We start from the raw sequence: 19,103 nt of genomic DNA on the forward strand, positions 1-19,103 counted from the left end.
TGCATTATTCATTCTCTCTGTCTGTTTGCCTGTCTGTCTGCCTATCTATCTCCATTTCTCTTTGCTGAACCATTTGAAAGTAAGATGTAGGCATGACATTTCATCCCTGAACATTTCTACATGCATTTTCTGAAACTAAGGACAATCTGTTATATATCTACCATACCGTTATAACATTTAAGAAAATTAATAATAATTCAGGAATACCACTTAATATAAAATCCATATTTGAATTTTCCCAACTGCCCTCAAAATGTCTTTTTTTAACTAGACTTTTTTTTTTTTCATTCAGGATACTGACATGTTTCATGCATTACTTTTGTTATGTCTCTTGAGTCTATTTTAATCTAGAATAATCACTTGCCTTTTTTACATGATACAACTTTTTTGAAGAATGCAGGCCACTTGTCTTAGACAATGTCTTACATTGTAGATTTGTCTGATTGTTGCCTCATGATTAGGTTCATGTTAAACATTTTCTTGGCAGGAATATTAATTAGGCAATGTATTCTATTCCTTAGATCACATCAGGAGTTAGCTGCTTTCTTTTTAAAATACCCTTGGAATAATAATAATAAAAAAAATGTCTAACGTTTATTGAATACTTACCATGTGCCAGGCACTGATTAAGTGCTTTATGTGTGTTTACTCACTTAACCCTCACAACAGCCCCATGAGTTAGGTACCAATATTGACTCTTTTACAGATGAAGGAACTGAGGCACAGAGGAGTTAAATAACTTGCCAAAGGCCATGAGTTATGAGTGATGGAACCAGATTTTGAACCCGATAGTCTGTGCTTTTATCTAGTAGAGTATAGTTCCCCTAAATACTCCTTAAAATTGCCCAAATTCCTCTTAAAATTATAAAAATTAGTTGCGCTTTAGTCATAGAAAATCACTTCAACAACCAAGGTAATGCAACTTAAACCTAATGTTCAAAATAAAAATGTATATCAAGGGTAAAAGTTGTCATTAATCCATACTAATTTTAGAATCATACCTGGACGTCTAGCTTTGTTTTCCTCTTTTTATTTAGTATTAAGAATATATATTCCTCTATCATGATATTGTGACACTCTTCTTGGACATTCCGAAGAAAGTTTATGATTAGAATTTTAGACCTGATAACTTCTCCCCACCCCCTCCTTTTTGTGACAGTAGGAGAGATGAATATATAACCCTTTATTTTTATCTTCCTGTACCAGAAACTATAGACCCACTTTTCATGGATCCAGACTTGGCATATGGAACATACACAGGAAGCTGTGGTCATGTAATGCATGCAGTGTGCTGGCAGAAGTAAGTTGATCTTCTGACATGTTCTTGAAAGAAACTAGGAATATTGAAGTTCACTAAAGGCTGCAAAAAGGCATGTCTTCCCATGTCTTCTTTTCTTCCTTCTTATTTGAATAATTGATGCAGTTTTAGTTAGTAATTTTGTTTGCTTGATACTCATTATATTATCACCCTTAGACATTGGTGTGTGAAGTTATCAACTTAACGTTTTCACTGTTCCTTTGTCCTTGCTCTCCACAAACTAATTAATTGCTTTTGATCAGTATTTGTGTAAAAGAAGCAGTAATCTTTATAAAAATCTCATTTCCCTCAAAACATAGAGTGAAAAGTATCTTTGAGATAGAATAGGAAAAGAAATTCTAGTTGTACCTCTGGAAGAGATAAAAATTCAGAAATATAATTCCTGGGAAATCTTTTGTATAAGGTTTACCCTTTGGGCATTGGATTAAAATACATAATTTTCCTATAATAGCCTAACTTACTACTTCAGTTGGCCATTGGAAACTGAGGGAAGTAGCGTCTACATTGTATCTCCATGCTGTTGAGGCAGGAGACAAGTTATGATTATGATTATTTTAAATTTGTTTCTGCCCTGATGCATCTTCTAGTTTGCCCCCAAAAGAATGGACATCCTATTTCTTCTATAATTGTAGCTCGTGTGTTTTTGCATGTAGATTCTAAAGATGTTTATTGAGGCAAAAATTCCAGATTTTTTTCTCTTGTGTTAGAGCAAAGATACTTGTATAGTTCTGAATGGACCTATGTCTTGGAATTTTGCAGGTATTTTGAAGCTGTACAGCTGACCTCTCAGCAGCGCATTCATGTTGACCTTTTCGACTTGGAGAGTGGAGAATATCTTTGCCCTCTTTGCAAGTCTCTGTGCAATACCGTGATCCCCATTATTCCTTTACAACCACAAAGGATAAACAGGTATATTTTAATTTATATTTTGGTTAATTTTTTAAAAAACTGTCTTTAATCCTTTCATTTGGGCCTTTTTTGGTTAGATTACTAGTTTCTTTTTTGCTATTTAAAGTAACTAATACTCTTTCATTTCATAACTTGTATGGTCTCTAAAAGAACTGGAATATTCATTAACTCAAATCTACGTGTTGTACATATTTCTTCCAGCAGCTGTTAAAACAACAGAACCTTGAGCTCTATCTTTGCATTCACACAAGGAGAAAAAATGTAAAGAAGATTCATTACTTCGTATAGTCCTTTACCACCCTTAGAATTGCTATTTGGAATTTGGTTTCTGTAAAGATCTCTGTATTATTTTTAATTCTATTTTTCTGAAGATCCAAATGCTATAGTTGTAGAGATGTGGACAAAATGTTAACTATAAAAGTGAATAAGAACACTAGATTTATCATATGTCTTTGGATAGGTTTTGAATGTTTAGACTAAGTTTTTAAACATTTATGTTCTGACCATCTGTAAGTGAAATTTAACAGCAAATTCACTCATTTTTTATAACTAGAACACTCAAGTATGTGTTCTATGTTTTCACTGTCCTAACTGATAACAGTACTATTTATTATTGTTAATATTATTTCAGTTTAAAACTCAGTGAATTTTTAGTGATAGACCTAAGTTTGAACAAAGAAAATGGTTTTGTTGATAAAAACACTTTTAATATGTTTCCACAGCAAAAGAGTTCAAAGGTTATAGGTTTGGTAAATAGGGTCAATAAGTAGTTACTCTGTCTCTGCTATTCCATGTCATTAGAAAGTCTAATTGGGAAATTGTCTTCTGCTCAGCATAATGGGATATAGAATGTTATCTTTTAGGAAGAAGGTGGTGTCAGAAAGATTTATCCTTTATTTTTTGAGTAATTGATATGGTCTAGGCACTCTACCAGGCACTTGGTACATTTATTGTTTTTAATACTTAAAATAGTCGTCTAGTGAGGTAGGTACTGTTATTCCCATTTAAAGATAAGGAGTTGGAGACTATGAGTAGTTTTTTGTTGTCCCAAGGTAGACCCAGGATTAGAACCCAGACCTGACTCCAAAGCCTTACCTAATTATATACATGAAGACAAAGACAAAAGAAATCATAATAAAATAAGTGATTTTCCAACTTCTTGTTAGCTTATACAAACCTTTTTTACACAATGGTTCCCCAAATAGGAGTTACTAAACATGTAAATTATTCACTAAAGGAATATTTAGCGCCTATAAGAATAGAATGCTTCAGGGCAATCCCTTCTAAACTTAGACTGATCCTTACAACTGGGTCTCTTCGAACCCTGTGACACTTTTCATCTGTAGTAACAATTTTGTTACTTAGCATCCAAAATACATAATTTATGTAACATTTTTATTAAGCACTTGAACTTACCTGTTTAGTTGAATATATTTGCCTCTTTTGTTTTTAGAAAATCAACATGAGTATAATCTAAGATATTAAAGTTGAGAGCACATAAAAACTTTATCAAAACTAATAATAAGCTAGTATTTTTTTTAAAAACTGGTCCTAACCAATCATAGTACAGTTTCATTTCTGAGAATTGAAAAAATTCTTAGGTTAAATTTGTGCTCAGATATTGTGAATTTTGACACAGTTCATTATATATTTTAGCTTTACTCAAGACTTTCCTTTCAATAAGCAAATTCCTGTCTTATAGTCCTTTTTTTTCCCTAACCAAAGCCCCAGTGCATTGTTGTACCTCCTAGTTGAGTGTCCTTCTAGTTCTTCTATGTGAGCCACCGCTACAGCGTGGCAACCGACAGACAGGTGGTGTGGTTCTGCAACCAGGAAATGAACCCGGGCTGCTAAAACAGTGAGAGCACCTAACTTTAACCACTAGACCATCAGGGCTGGCTCTATAGTCCTTTTTAATAACACTGTTTCTGGTCTCCCCTTGGTTGTTCATAACAGTTTAGATCAAGTCACTACCCTATGGGATTTACACCAGAGAGAGGAAAGACCAGCAATAAACACATAAATACAAAGTGTTGAGCAGTGAGAAATGCTAAGAAAAAACTAAAGCATCAGAGTGTAGGGCTAGAGACAGACCAGTGCATGAGGCTATTTATAGACAGAGTTGTCAGGGAACTCCTCTCTGAGATGGTGACATTTGAATAGAGATGTGAATGAAGTGAAGAACAGCGCTGCTACTCTCTGGGAGAAGAGAATTCCAAGCACAGGAGATATCAAGAGCAAAGGCCTGGAGGTAGGAACATATCAGCATGTTCAAGGCACAGCTAGAAGGCAGCATGCTTGGAATGGAACAAGCAAAAAGCCAGATCATAAAAGGACTTAGGAGCTAATTTTAGAAGTTAGAATGTGTAATGAGAAACCATTGGAGTGTTTTGAATAGGGGAGTGATACAATCTGATTTCCATTTCTAAAAGATCCCTCTTGCTGTTCTATGGTGAACACACAGATGATAATGAAACACCATTGTGGAGCAGGAGGAACAGTTAGTCTCTTGAAGTAGTCCAGGTGAGGGATAACGTGACTTGGATTTGGGAGCAATGGTAGAGGTAGAAAGAGGTGGTCAACCTGGGATATGTTTTGAAGGTAAAACTTGCAAAACTAGCTGGTGGATTAGAATGTGTGGTGTGAGGGAATCAAAAATCAGTGATGACACCTAGTTTTTGACTTGAGCAACTGGAATGATGATTCCATTTACTGACGTTTATTACTTCTTATGGGCATATGGGTAGTATCTTATTCCTTGTACTTTTTAAATTCCCTTCCCTCCCAAAACTATATATTTAGATGCGTGTTTCTATGATGTACGAAGTTAATCTGGAGGAGTTTGACTTTCTCATACAGCCATTTATCTAGGAAAAGACTCTACAAGTTCAGCTTTTCAGTTTGAGTTTGTGCCATTGGCTTTAATTATTTTTAAATATCATTTTTCAGTGAGGATGCAGAAGCTGTTGCTCAACATATGACCCTGGCACGATGGATACACACTATTCTGGCCAGAATATCAGGTTATAATATGAAACATGCTAAAGGTTTGCTTAAAATTACTTTCTATTTAGCTGTGGGAGATTTAAGTGTCAGACTCTTTAATTTTATTTTATTTTTTTGAAAAAAGTACTTATTGCCTTAAAATATAGTTTGCAAGTACAGATTTGTTGAATATCAAGAAATAGAGATTTTTGAAGCCAAGGCTAAGTTTGACTTAAACACTTTACTTGATTTAATAATTTTTCATACTGGGAGGCAATATAGACTGATTAATCTGGAGGCACACTATGTGGATTTAAATCTTAGATCCATCACTTACTGTCTGTGTGATCTTGGACAAGTTACTTAACCTCTCTGTGCCTCAACTTTCTTATTTGCAAAGTGGGAATAATAATAGTACCTGTCTCTTGATTGAAGGATTGAGTTATCCTATGTAAAGTAGAATAGTGCATCGTACATAGTAAATACCGTGTAAGTGTTAGCCATTACTATTACTAATATTGTTAATATGTTGTTTTAATATTAATAACAAAAACATTTTTAAACTGTTTCCTCATTTATACTTTCTTTACAATTGAGAGATAAGACTACCTAAAGACTCTGAAAAGTAAACACTGGCAGACAGTTAGGAAGTCAAAATTTGAAGAATGATCGGTACAGGCAGTGAGTTTCCTTGGGTTTTTTCCCCTTCTGTATTCCCTGGCTTTCCTCTCAGGATAGCCTGAGTCACAAAACTGTGCAACAGACATGAGCAGCAAAAAAAATCTAGGAGATATGCCCTCTTTCTGGCCAGAGGACCAGGAAAAGAAGCCGCTTAGAGCTGGAGAGTGTAAGGAGAATTCCTGTTGTGGCTTTTTTCCCTCTTCTGGCCCTTTCCTGAGGCCAAGCCCCCATCATTCAGCTGCACTGACATAGTTGCTATGTAGACACCTAAAATCACAAGAGAAAACCAGTCTCTCTGGCCAGAGAAACTGGGAAGACAGGGACCTCTGTGTTCCAAAGAATACAGGGTTAATCCTCATTATTATTTTTCTGTCTTTGCCTCACAGCTTCACCCCAAAGGTAGCCCCTGTCTCATGAATCTGCATGGCAGCACAGAGGACTAAAACTGAGAAATTTGTCATTTTGATCAGAGGAACTAGGAAAAAGAGCCCCTTGGAGCTAGAGAGTATGGGGGAAATCCCAGAGAGGAACGAGCTGTAGAAGGGGACTCTCCTATTTCTGAGACCAACACAAGTCTTGAGCTCACTCGCAAGCTGCACATGTGCAGAACAGGCCCAAAAAGCATAGCAACAGTTTTGAGAACAAAGCTTCGTGAAACCCCACTCAAGTTCCAGAATAACCCCTGAGTACTACATGTGCTGACAGACCCAAACAGCAGAGCAGAGGCTCTGAAACTAACATTGGAACCGGCACCTACAAACAGAAAGAAATTGTTGAACCTGATTGAGTTGATTATCTACTAAAACAAAAAAGAAAGTACTTTTTCCTGGAGACTTTTAACAGGAGCCAGAACCTCACAATGTAATATTTGAAATATCCAAGATACAGTCCCAAATTACTCAACATACAAAGAACCAGGAGAATCTGACCAACTCTCAAGGAAAAAAAAAATCAAATGCCAATCCTGTGATGTTTTAATGTTGAACTTTTCAGACAGAGAGTTTAAAGCAGCTATATAATCATGAGACATAAGGTAAAGGTGAACACTCTTGAAATGAGTGGAAAGATAGGAGTTCTCAGCAGAAAAAATACAAAGTATAAGAAAAAAACCAAATAGAGGTAACAGAATTAAAAAAATACATATGAAATAGAAATTAACTGGATGAGCTCAGTAGTAGAATGGAGATGGGAAGGTAAGAGTCGTAAATTTGAAATTAGATCAGTGGAAATTATCCAATCTGAAGAATAGACAGAAAAGCGATGGAGGAGAAAAAGAACATAGCCTTAGGGACACTATGGAACAGGTTTTTTTTAACCCAAAAATTGTGTCATTGAAGTTTCAAAAGGAAAAGGGATTGTACAGTAAAAATACTGAAAGAAATAATGGCTAGAAAGTTTGCAAATTTGGTGAAAGACATACATTGACAGATTTAAGAAATTCAGTGAACCTCAAACAGATAACCTTAGAGAAAGCCGCACCGATATATCTAAAGATAGATCGATCATACCCAAACTGCTGTAGAGCAAAGATGAAGAAAAAAATCTCAAAAGCAACCAGAAAAACACAACTCGTTCCACGTAGGGGAACAACAGTTCTGATTTGATGAGGAAATGGAGCCACAAAGAGGTGTAGTATTTACCCAAGGTCTTACTATCAGTCAGTGGCAGAGCTGAGATTCAAAGCTAGGCATCTTGGCTCCAGTTCCTTTGCCCATACCACTCATGTAGGTGGTGCCTTACTAATGGAATATTATGCACTCATTAAAAATGGAAATATAGAGGGAGAGTTACTGATGTGAAAAGCCATTTGTGATCTCTTGGTGAAAAAACAAGATACAGAACAGTAAATGTTACCTGGGTATCTGGGTAGAGAAATTTTGAATGTTTATTGCTTATTAGCATTTTCTAAGTCTTCTAAAATGATCATGTATAATTTTTAAAAAGCTAAAAAAGTGTGTGTCAGACTCTTCATGATTTTTTTCTTTTTCCTTTTAATTTATAAGGAGAAAGCCCAACAGTTCCAGTCTTGTTTGATCAAGGAATGGGTGATTCCACTTTAGAGTTCCATTCTATCCTGAGTTTGGGAGTTCAGTCTTTGTAAGTATCTAAGTAATTGAGAGAAGTTTGTAATGGTTGTGAAAATAAGAGTGAAGAACAATCCTTCCTTCCTTTCTGCTTTATTTGTAACATTGTTTCTTTATCCCATTTTTATCTTGTTCCTTTCTCCCTGGAATTTTATTTCTACTAATAAAATTAAGTGGTTTGAGATAACAGAGTAAATATGTACTAGGGTGAACCATGCCTATAATTAACCATTTTTGACCAACAAAAAGGCCATTTTTATATAGTCCAACCTGCAAGAAGAGCAGAATTGAGGAGACTTCAGTTAAAGTCATATCTGACTTGCTCTGTGACTTCTGAAAAGTCTCAAGTCACCCCCCACCAATTCATTATTCTTGTTTGTAAAATTGAGGTAGTGGCTTCCTAACTTACCTCATAAAGTTATTGGAAAGAATATTTATGTGAAGATACTTTGAAAATATAATGTAACCAAATTAGATATTTAATGAATATTATCTGAGGTGAATTTTTCTAATTCTGATCCTTGTTTATATTATGTATCCCATTGCTACTGAAAATACTTGTTTCTTTTACAAAGGAGAGTTCAGGAGACCAGATTATCACTCCCTGTACGTGGTATTATCTCACACACATACACCCCTATCAACACAAAAGTACTTCTTGGTCCCTTTTCCAGACACTAAAACTTTTTAGGTCAGATCTCTTTCCTCTGAATTTGATTCCTTTTCTGTCCAGTCTGTCTCTTAATTTGGACCCTTATCCTTTCTGCTCTGATCATTTACTGCATCTTTTACAGAAAGCGAAGTTATATGGGCCATTCTTATTTTGTAAGAGATGTTTTTCTAACTGTAAGAGATACAGTTCTGATTTTCTCAGTTTTTCTTAATGAATAAATCTTCAGAGGTTCTAATCTCTAATTTGACAAAGAAGTTTACTTTGTCAAAAGGAGTTAAATTATTTGTTGCTTCAATACCTAACTGGACTTCTCAGTAGGTAGCCTCTTTTACTAAATCATTAATAGAGATTTTGTTTTATTTTTAGGATAAAATATTCTAATAGCATCAAGGAAATGGTCATTCTCTTTGCCACAACAATTTATAGAATTGGATTAAAAGTGCCTCCTGATGAAACAGATCCTCGAGTCCCCATGATGACTTGGAGCACCTGTGCTTTCACTCTCCAGGCAATTGGTAAATCCTATAAGAGAACTGATTTGGAGGTTTCCTTAAAACAGAATTTACATTGATTGACCAAAATTATCTCTTTTTTTCCCTGATGGCCCCGAACAGTTTGACTTGTTTGAGGACTATTAGTATTTCAGTAGATTATTGTGTCTTTTTTTGGATGTCATTTAGTCTGAGAATTCTTTTTATTTCATTTATTTATTTATTTTTAATTATTTTATTGAGGTCATATTGGCTTATAACATTGTGTAAATTTCAGGTGTACATTATTATATTTCAGTGTCTGTATAGACTGCGTGTTCACCACCAGTAGTCTAGTTTTTATCCATCACCCTACGTATGTGCCCTTTATCCCTTTTGCCCTTCCCCCACCCTCTTCTCTGATAACCACTAGTCTGTTTTCCTTATTTGTGTGTTTATCTTCCACATAAGTAGAATGAGTGAAATCATGTGGTATTTGTCTTTCTGTGTCTGACTTATTTCAGTTAGCATAATACCCTCAAGGTCCATCCTTGTTGTTGCAAATGGCATGATTTTGTCTTTTTATGGGTGAGTAGTATTCTCTTATTTATATATACCACATCTTCTTTTTCTGTTCATCTGTTGATGGGCATTTGGGTTGCTTCCACTTCTTGGCTATTGTGAATAATGCTGCAGTGAAATAGGGATGCATAAATCTTTTTTGAATTGTTGATTTCGTGTTGTTTGGATAAATATCCAGTAGTGAGATAGGATCATATGGTATTTCTATTTTTACTTTTTTGAGAAATCTTCATACTGTTTTCCATAGTGGTTGGACCAGTTTGCAATCCCACCAGCAGTGTATGAAGGTTCCCTTTTTAGTCTGAGAATTTTTTGTATTGATCTCTTTTTAACTACCATAATGGCCATATGCAACACAGGCTAAAAATATTTGAAAGGGACAGCAAGAAGCAAGCTATATTCAAAAGGTGGCATATTTACAACACTAGAAGATCAAGAAAAAGAGGCAAAGGAACGAGAATCAACCCATAAATATCCAGTAATTTTTGTTTCCACTTTGAAAGAAAAAGAAAGGGAAACAAAAATAACCTTTAAAAAGCACCAAAAAAGGGAGAAGACTGAGGTGGTAGGAAAGACAGATTAGCAGGCAAAAACTAACCAAGTCTGAAAGGAAGCCTACTATCAAATTCTCTGCCGTATTGAAAGCTTCTCATAGAAGAATGTAGCAATCAAATCAACATGTACACCTTAAATTTGCACAATGTTATATGTCAGTTATAACTCAGGAAAGCTGGGGGGCAGGAGAAAGAAAAATGTAGCAGTGAAGAATCACTTAGATTCTTAAATTAGCATATTTGCTCATTACAGTCACAAGATAGGGTACCATATGAAAAAGAGTAAGAACTGTAATTCTTTTATGTCATCGTTATCCAAGCAAGTTTCAGGTTCCTTTTCCAGTATATATTTTTGATAATTTTTTTAATGAGGTCTACCATATTTTATTTAAATGTATTTTTGTAACAAGACATGCTTTCGTGATTTGAATTAAGTGGCATGAAGCCACTTCTTTCACAGAGCCCTCCTACATACCAGCTTCAGTCTCTAGGAACAGATTTCCAAACCTATCAGACTTACATCATGGATAAAAGATATATACAGGTTTATATTTACTATGGCTAAATAAAATGAGAAGTAGGAAAAATGAGGTTTAAATAGAATATAAACAAGTTGATGAGAAATGTAAAACATTCTTTTGGAGTCATGATCTCCTAAATCTCCTCAAACTTTCAGTGAAGGTATTTTACACTTTACTATCTTTGAGAAGACAAGCATTAGGAATCACGAATTTATATTTAGACATTGAACATTAAAAAAGGTCACAATTTGGGGGGCCAGCCCTGTGGCAAAGTGGTTAAGTTTGACACACTCTGCCTTGGTGGCTCTGAGTTCATGGGTTTGGATCCTGGGTGCGGACCTACACCACTTGTCAGCCATGCTGTGGCAGTGACCCACATATAAAGTGGAGGAAGATTGGCACAGATATTAGCTCAGGGCTAATCTTCCTCAAGCAGAGCCAAAAAAGAGGAAGTTTGGCAACAGATGTTAGCTCAGGGCTAATCTTCCTCAGCAAAAAAAAAAGAGGAAAGGTCAGAATTTTGTCATAAAAGAGATGAGAAATTCACTGGAAAATAGGACTGACTCTTCATATGTGGTTCTGTAACCTAGTAGTTGAATTCTATTTGACTGATATAGTGTTATATTGTTTTCACTATAGTACTTTTTCCATCCAGTGGACGCAATGCTAGACTTTATTCCTAGTGTACAAGCAGCTAACTTACCTCATTCCCTGTGAGTATGAGAGATATATACAGGGTGTTCTGGCATCATTAGGAACAATAGTTGAGGAATCAAAACAGAGGGTCTTTTGATACTGTCCATTCAAAGATGGAAAAAGAAAATAGAAAATAAGTCTTCTACACTCAGAGATGTATCTGCTACCAAGGATCAGTGAAAATACGTGTAATTTAGCAATAAATACTCTAGGCAAAGGTAAAATATATTTCTGAGTCCATGGTTTTTGGTATTTTCAATTTTATCTATAAATCTAATTCTCTTTTAGTAGTACCTATAAGAGAAATAAAGTTGCTTTCATCTGCCTTATATATTATTTTTAAGCAAAATAGGTTGTGACTATACATAAAAATTACTTATTTAAAATTTTTTTGCATAGAAGAGATGTTAAAAGGAGGGAAAATGAACCAGGATGCTTTGTTTTTCCCATATATTCTTTATAGATTGCTGCAGGGGCTTTATTATTTATAGTAGCAATTTGTAAATGACCTACCTTTGCTTCTCTAGTAATTCTCACTCAAAAATTTGGAAATTTTTGCATGGACTTAAACTTGAACCTTTAAAGGGTCTGGTCAAAATTATAATAAGTTAACATCTGATATACAGAAACCAAGTATACAATTGTAGCAGTATTCAGGATTTATTTTTATTTCTCTTACCCTTTGAGAAAACCTCTTGGGAGATGAAGGAAAACCTCTGTTTGGAGCACTTCAAAACAGACAGGTATGTATATTCCAACAGGGTCCAGGTAACTCATGGTGTGCTATTTTAGGGAGTCCACATTAATGTATCAGTTTTAAAAACCCTCATTTACTCCTTTTTCTGTAAAAATTAGCAGAATTAAAGGGAAAAAAAAGTGTCCACTCTCTTAGGAGACCAAATGGCCAACACTGTACCCTTTAGAGAGTTTGTTCAATCTCGGTGGTTAAATGTGCTTCGCAGAGAGATTTCAGGTGATACTTGGTTACTTTTTCTCCCCTTCTCCATTTATTGCCAAATCAAAAACTTGGTGCCTCCTACATTTTTCCTTCTCACAAGCTTTGCACCATCTTTTAACGTTAAGTATTAGTGTTGGCTTAGGCCATGGCTCCTTGGTGAGCAGATCCTGACACTACAGTACTACACTCCTGCCTCAGGCCTACGCCTCATAACGTAGGGGACCCTGAAACACAGTACTCAAGAACTGTGCTCAGTAGGCCTGTGAAGACAGAAGGGGCAACCGAGGATGCCCTAGACCACCCCCCTCCTCGCCATTTCCCCCTGATTTTCCTGACGGCTGCGCAGGAGACTTGTAGTCACGGTGTGCTTCCCTACAGTTGCTGTCCTTCCGTTTGGGAAGCAGATCTGTTCCCTGAATTCAGTGGTTTTCTGCCATCATTTTAGAATTTCTGTAAATATATTTGTTCACTCAAGCCTCAATAGAATAAATTAGGCCAAACATTTAAGAAATTGACTCCGGGGAAAATAAGTACTTAAATAAGAATTGAAATGATTAAAGCTTTAATTCTTCCATGTCACAGGAAAATCTATTAAAAATTTGGTGAAGTCATAAAACTTTTTAGAAGTATTAAAAATATTTATTTGCAAGGGTGTAAAGTATGTTATGTGTCTGTAACTAATTCTTGCTGACTAGGATTGATTTTTATACTGAATAACTTGAGTCTGGCATCTTCCTTTATCTTTTTATCTTCCCCTCTCTTACAATCTAGCATAATGGTCTGAAAGCATTAATGCAGTTTGCCATTGCACAGAGGATTACCTGTCCTCAGGTCCTGATACAGAAACATCTGATTCGTCTCTTATCGGGTAGAGTCTTCTCGGAATTATTATTATTGTTATTATTTACATGTCTTTTCCATTGCATTCTGGCAGTGTATTTCGTTAGGAAACAACACGCTGTGCTAATTTTGAACACTACAGCAGCCTTACAAAAGAAACAAAACACCTACCTGCCCCTGTAATACCTGCAATCATATTTTAAAAATCAGGTGTTTTCCAAATGTTTTCAATTTAAGTTCCTTACACCCGCCTAGGGGCTTTATTGAACCAACATGCCCAACTACTAACATCTTTGTATCCCAATCTGGTTAGAAAAGGGAGCAATGACCTGGATAGATCGCTTAAAAATATGTTTGATTTTGCTGGTGAATCAAAGTCATGTAAAATAACAGAAGTGTGGTAATCTGAGAACGCAGGCCCAAGCATGCCCTTTTCTTTGAGAGGCCGGCTATAACAGCTGGTTTTCTTAGATTCTAACAAGCTAGAAATTAAGCTCTTATGGTGCTCTCAATTAATATAAAAAGAAAAAGAAGGATTAGAGATTACACAGCAGTAGAAGGATTTGGCTTTCGTTTTGGTTATCTGCGTATCCGTTTGGGCATTTGTACTACAGGAGCTCCTCTACAGCTAAAGAAGACAGCCCTAAAAAGGACTCTTTATAAATCTATTTGTTCATAAGTTCAAAATGTCACAGGTAGGGGGTTTAAGCTTGTACTTCCCAGATATGTTTCCACCAAATAAAGAGAGTCCCTTATTTTTTTTTAAGCTCTGAAGCCAGACATAGTTTTCTTCTAGTTGATTTAACAGGCAGTTTTTTCCAAAATTGACCAGCTACTTTATCTTGAAAGTCTGTTCAGACAGATAGTGTTCCTCTTTGTTGATGCTCACAAGCCGCTTAGGGGCTCTTCCTGAGCAGCTTTCTGCTCACTCTGACATGGGGATTCCACGGCTGCATCTAAGGCTGCCACCTAAGTTTCATTAGAACTTCCAGCATGCTTAGCTTGTATATTTTCTAATTAACTTCCAGCTGTCTCCTGAATTAACCTCATGTTAATAGGAATCTAATATTGATGCTGTTCCCCTAGCTATAAACTTGACGTTTTTCCCTTTTTTTCTTTCACTTTTTCTCTTATTGGTTGATCGCTCGGGCCCAGAACTTTGTGCATGTATATGTGCCTGTCTTTTTTCTTAGGACCTGCTCCTGTTGTTGAACAGTTTATCCTATTTGCATAGTATTCTTTTTTTAATTGGTGTGTCTTTTCATTTCAGTCATAATTTGGATACCTTGTTTTACTGGCACTTCCGAATCATCTCCCTGCTCTCTCACTTACCACAACTTACGGGATTTATAATGTTTAAAACACCTCAAAATAAGCACCAAACAAGGAGACTATTTAACTTCATCACAGATGGCAGAGACTAAACTAATAGTGTATACTTTCTAGTTGGCAGTAACTAACAGAATTGGTATGCTTTTGCTCTGTAGTGTCGCTTTGTGCCTATATATAAAAGTTTGTCATATGAAAATTTATTTGCAGGAACATGTTTACTTGTAAGGTGTTAGGGTTATAAACTATATATGGAGGTATAAGATATGGTCCCTGCCATTATAGGGCTTATGACTGAATGAAAGAAGCAGAACCTCTGTGAAAACACACATTACCTATAAAGCAGCCAAATGCCAGATGTGTGGTACAAAAATGTGCTTCAAGAATTGGAACGAGGAAGAGATCACTACGGGGCTCTGCTGTTCTCTCCTCTTAACAGGGGTAGGATTTGAACTGAGCCTTGCAGGGAAGGCACATAAGGATCACTTGAGAGGGACAGAGGCAGCATTCTAAGCACAGGGCACAATTTGAACAGAGATTGAGGAGGTAGAAAGTGTGTGGTATGTTCAAATAGACAAGTTTGATAGGAGTAGTGGTGCCTATAGATAGAGAAGCATGAAGTTGTTTTGATAAAAGTAGAGGGTCTTAAATGCCCTGGTGAGAAGTTTGAACTTTATTCTTTAGGTTATTGGGATTTTTTTTTTTTTAAATTTTGGGTAATAGTATTCTAAGGTTAATTTGATATTATATAGGTTGGATTGGAAAAAGGAGAAATTAGAGGTAATGTATATGTCTGGATGTAGTAGCAGAAATTGGGGCAGGCTGGGCAAGGGCAAAATTTTGAATTAAAATTAATAACAGAGTGATTGAGAGAAATAGGGAAGTCCACAACAGAGAGCTGTTTTGAGTGAAAGGTGATGAATATTGTGTTAATATTTTGATACAATGCTCACTGCCAAGTATGTGCTAGGCACTATACAAGAATCTTTTAATATCTCATTTCTTCTAACTACCGTCCTTCAAGGAAATTATCATTATCCCCATTTAGAGATAGGGAAACTGAGGCACAGAGAGGTTATATGACTTGACCAGGGTTATATAAAATGAGTAACAGGCAGAACTAGTATTTGAACCCAGGCCTGACTATAAAGCCCATTCTTTTCCCACTATATCACATAAGCTTTGCCGAGATGTTTAATTTAGCATAAAGGGAAGATTTTACTGATAAATGAAATGAAAATATGCATGCCAAAATTAACTTTTTATTTAAAAGGAATTATAAAATAAGTATATTCAGCAACTGGGGGAAAAAAAGTTTCACAACTGCCTGTAAGAAAAATTTGATAATAGAAAGAATGTTCCACTGGCTGAAAAGGTATAGAATTCAGGACAAAAGATTAAGACTTATTAAAATGACCTGAGAGCAAAACAATTTGTAACACCAAGAAGAAAATAAGATAGGTAGTATCATGGGCATGTTAACTGATATATCAGAAATACTACTGAAAAATTTTAATATGAAGAAATGAGAACTGGAAACAGCAAGTGACTTGTCAAAAACACGTAGCTAGTTAGTGGCAGAGCCTTGTGATCACTTTAGTTTTATAAAGCAAATATTAACGTTTATTGAGTGGTTACTATGTACCAAGCTTTGGATAAGTGCTTTAAATGCATGTGTTAATGAACCTCCCAACAATCTTGTATATACTGTAGACAGAGAAGTTCAGGCACTTGCCTTGACAAATAGAGCCAGTATTGGCACCCGTTTCTGACTCCAAAGGCCATGAACTCTTTATGCTTTTTGTTTAGAATCTTGGATTTGGGGTTAAGAAATTGATTTAGTCTGAAAAGAGTCTTCTCTGTCTCATTTTTTTTTTTTTTAAAAAACAGCTTTATTGAATTATAATTAATTCCCTCATTTTCTCTGATTTCTGAATTGAGAGACTGGCCAAATTAGAAAGACAATAGCTTTTGAGCTATTTGCATTTTCTTCCAATCTTCAATCCATATAAACCATCATCTGATTTTGTTCAGGAGGAGCTTCACTCTCATTTTACACACTGCTTTGCACGTTTCCCTGCTCCACATCCCAAATTTGTGCACATAAATTATGTATCAGAATATTTAGACACGTGTAGTTGGGGGAAACAAGTGGTAGGGAACATTGTATAAAAGTAATTCTTATTCATTCAGCAGATATTTATTGAACAATCTCTATTTCAGTTATCCTAGCTTATTTACCTTTTCCTCCTACATCTTATCCTTCAGCCTTTAAATTATATCCAAGGCTTTGTAGGAACCTTTTCAAACTAAGAAGATAAACTAATTTTTAATTATGATTCCCATATCTTAAAAGTGTGATGTACCAGTTTACCAGTTTCTGTATTTTATAACCCTATTACATTTTTCTTTTAGATGTTTGTATCTTGCATTTTGTTTGACTACATTGCTGTCTTACTGACTGAATTACATTGTTTTTGGTTGTTTTAGTTGTTCTTCCTAACTTAAAATCAGAAGATACACCTTGCCTTCTATCTATAGATCTGTTTCATGTTTTGGTAAGTGTTCAATAAAATTTTTTTAAAAGTCACTGAAGTTCATAATTTCATGTGTTGTCTTCTTTCAAATTCATGCTCTTTGTTCAGGATTATAAATTATTGGTGTTCAAACTATGAAGTTTAGTCTCTTTTTCCATTCTGTTTACATATAGATACAGATTTGACTGAGACCATCAAAATCGCTTTAAAAATGAAGGGACATTTTCTCTTTACTTTGTAATAGGTCTTTTCCCATTGATTATATTTAGTTGGTGTCTGTACAAGCAAATTTTTCTAATAATATATTATGTTCCCCACTTCCCTTCTTAACTTGTTTACATTATAAGCAGTGAATGACAGTGTGAGCTATCTTAAAGTCATTAATTATTTGGTGATAGAGACCAGGCCTTGGATGTATCTAGGCTTCCCCAAAACACCTGTGGATAGGTAGCAACTGTTTTGTGAGTTTCTTGCAAAGCTTTTCTATCCCTTTGCTGATCCGATTCCTTCAAAATGAATGCTATAGAGAGAGCAGTGGTGAGATTGGGAGCATGGATTGTGGATGCAGTGTTAGCCAGTATCCTCATCCCTCTACCCAGGCCTCTGTTATCTACTCTGTTATCCAGGCCTCTGCCCACTGGTTGTCACCCCTACCTTTTGGAATCTCTTGGGGGCACTTTGAAAAGAATGCCGGTAACTGGATCCTACCCACTGAGATTGTGATTTGTTGAACTAGGCTGGGGCCTGTGTATCAGGTTTATTTTAAGAGCTCCCCAAGTGATTGTAATGTTGAATCTTCTGAACCACAGAAAACCTAGAAGAACTTGGGTATGCAGTGATGTTTTAGATACAACACCAAAGGCACACTCCATGAAAGAAATAATTGATAAGATGGACTTCCTTAAATTTAAAAACTTCCACTACCGAGAAATAGAATAAGTAGACCTAGCAAAAGGGTAACCTGTTTGGTGATGATTTTTGTCCTTCATTTATAGTCTAAGATAGTCTGTTGAATAATTAGGAAAAACAAAGTGTTTGTTAGAAAAAACAAACAGTGCAGCATCTAGTACCCCTTACATTTAGTTATGAGATTAATTTGTATTGGTCTTTGTTGTTACTCGTGTTGATAACCATTTTCTCTCTTAGGTAGGTGCTGTGTTAGCATTCCCATCCTTGTATTGGGATGATACTGTTGATCTGCAGCCTTCATCAATTAGTTCTTCTTATAACCACCTTTATCTCTTCCATTTGATCACCATGGCACACATGCTTCAGATACTTCTTACCATAGACACAGGTAAAGCTCCCATTGGTTGTTAGCTATAAATATTTGCCCATGATTTATTGGCAAAATTAATTATGCTTGTGTTTAATTATATTACATATTTCTATATTACGTCTATTTTTGAATGATTATTCATTTGTTTCTTTATGGATGCTGTTTAAACAGAAAAGTAGAAGAGCTGTGAAAGGGATAATTAGCTAAACCACTTGATTCTTTAACTTTTGACTGTGCTCCAGATACAGAGAGACCTACTTTTGCCTTTTTTCCAAATTCCCTAATCTCAAGGTTGGGGATTGGTCTCTCTAAGGTTTGTCCCTACCTAAATACTTTCAGCCTTTTGATAAGCCTGTCTATGAAAACGTTTTTATTCCTTCAGTAGAATGATAATACTTTATTGGTCTTACAGCATTTATCACATAGCATCTTCTTTTATAGTTTTATCTTTTTGTTGTTCCACTCCTTTCCCTGCTTCTCCTTTCTCCCTACTCTTCCATCCCCACTGTAAGTTTCTTGAATAGGGAACATTCAGATTTCAAAATCATCCCTCATAAGCTTCAAATGTCTTAACAACTTTTATTATACCTGATAAGTACTCATTAAATGGTTTTGTTTGTTTTTAAAGATTTTTTTTCTTTTTCTCCCCAAAGCCCCCCAGTACATAGTTGTATATTTTAGTTGTGG

The 19,103-nt window shown here is 35.5% G+C and overlaps 1 protein-coding gene across 3 annotated transcripts in view; it reads left to right on the top strand.

Moving 5' to 3' along the window:
• UBR1 (ubiquitin protein ligase E3 component n-recognin 1) overlaps positions 1-19,103 on the top strand; it is a 166,349-nt gene that overhangs the window by 122,180 nt on the left and 25,066 nt on the right. For all 3 annotated transcript variants that reach the window (XR_001379023.3, XM_070238345.1, XM_023618975.2), the window contains 9 exons: positions 1,207-1,300; positions 2,078-2,227; positions 5,177-5,274; positions 7,897-7,990; positions 9,017-9,165; positions 12,161-12,216; positions 13,203-13,299; positions 17,091-17,158; positions 18,284-18,434. Coding sequence is in view for 2 of the 3 variants with exons in the window: in XM_070238345.1 (XP_070094446.1) it covers positions 1,207-1,300; positions 2,078-2,227; positions 5,177-5,274; positions 7,897-7,990; positions 9,017-9,165; positions 12,161-12,216; positions 13,203-13,299; positions 17,091-17,158; positions 18,284-18,434 (957 nt within the window). In the remaining variant the exon portion in view is untranslated. The remainder of the gene's footprint in view (positions 1-1,206; positions 1,301-2,077; positions 2,228-5,176; positions 5,275-7,896; positions 7,991-9,016; positions 9,166-12,160; positions 12,217-13,202; positions 13,300-17,090; positions 17,159-18,283; positions 18,435-19,103) is intronic.

Source organism: Equus caballus, chromosome 1 (genome assembly GCF_041296265.1).
Source record: "Equus caballus isolate H_3958 breed thoroughbred chromosome 1, TB-T2T, whole genome shotgun sequence".
In the NCBI taxonomy this organism is placed as follows: Eukaryota; Metazoa; Chordata; class Mammalia; order Perissodactyla; family Equidae; genus Equus; species Equus caballus.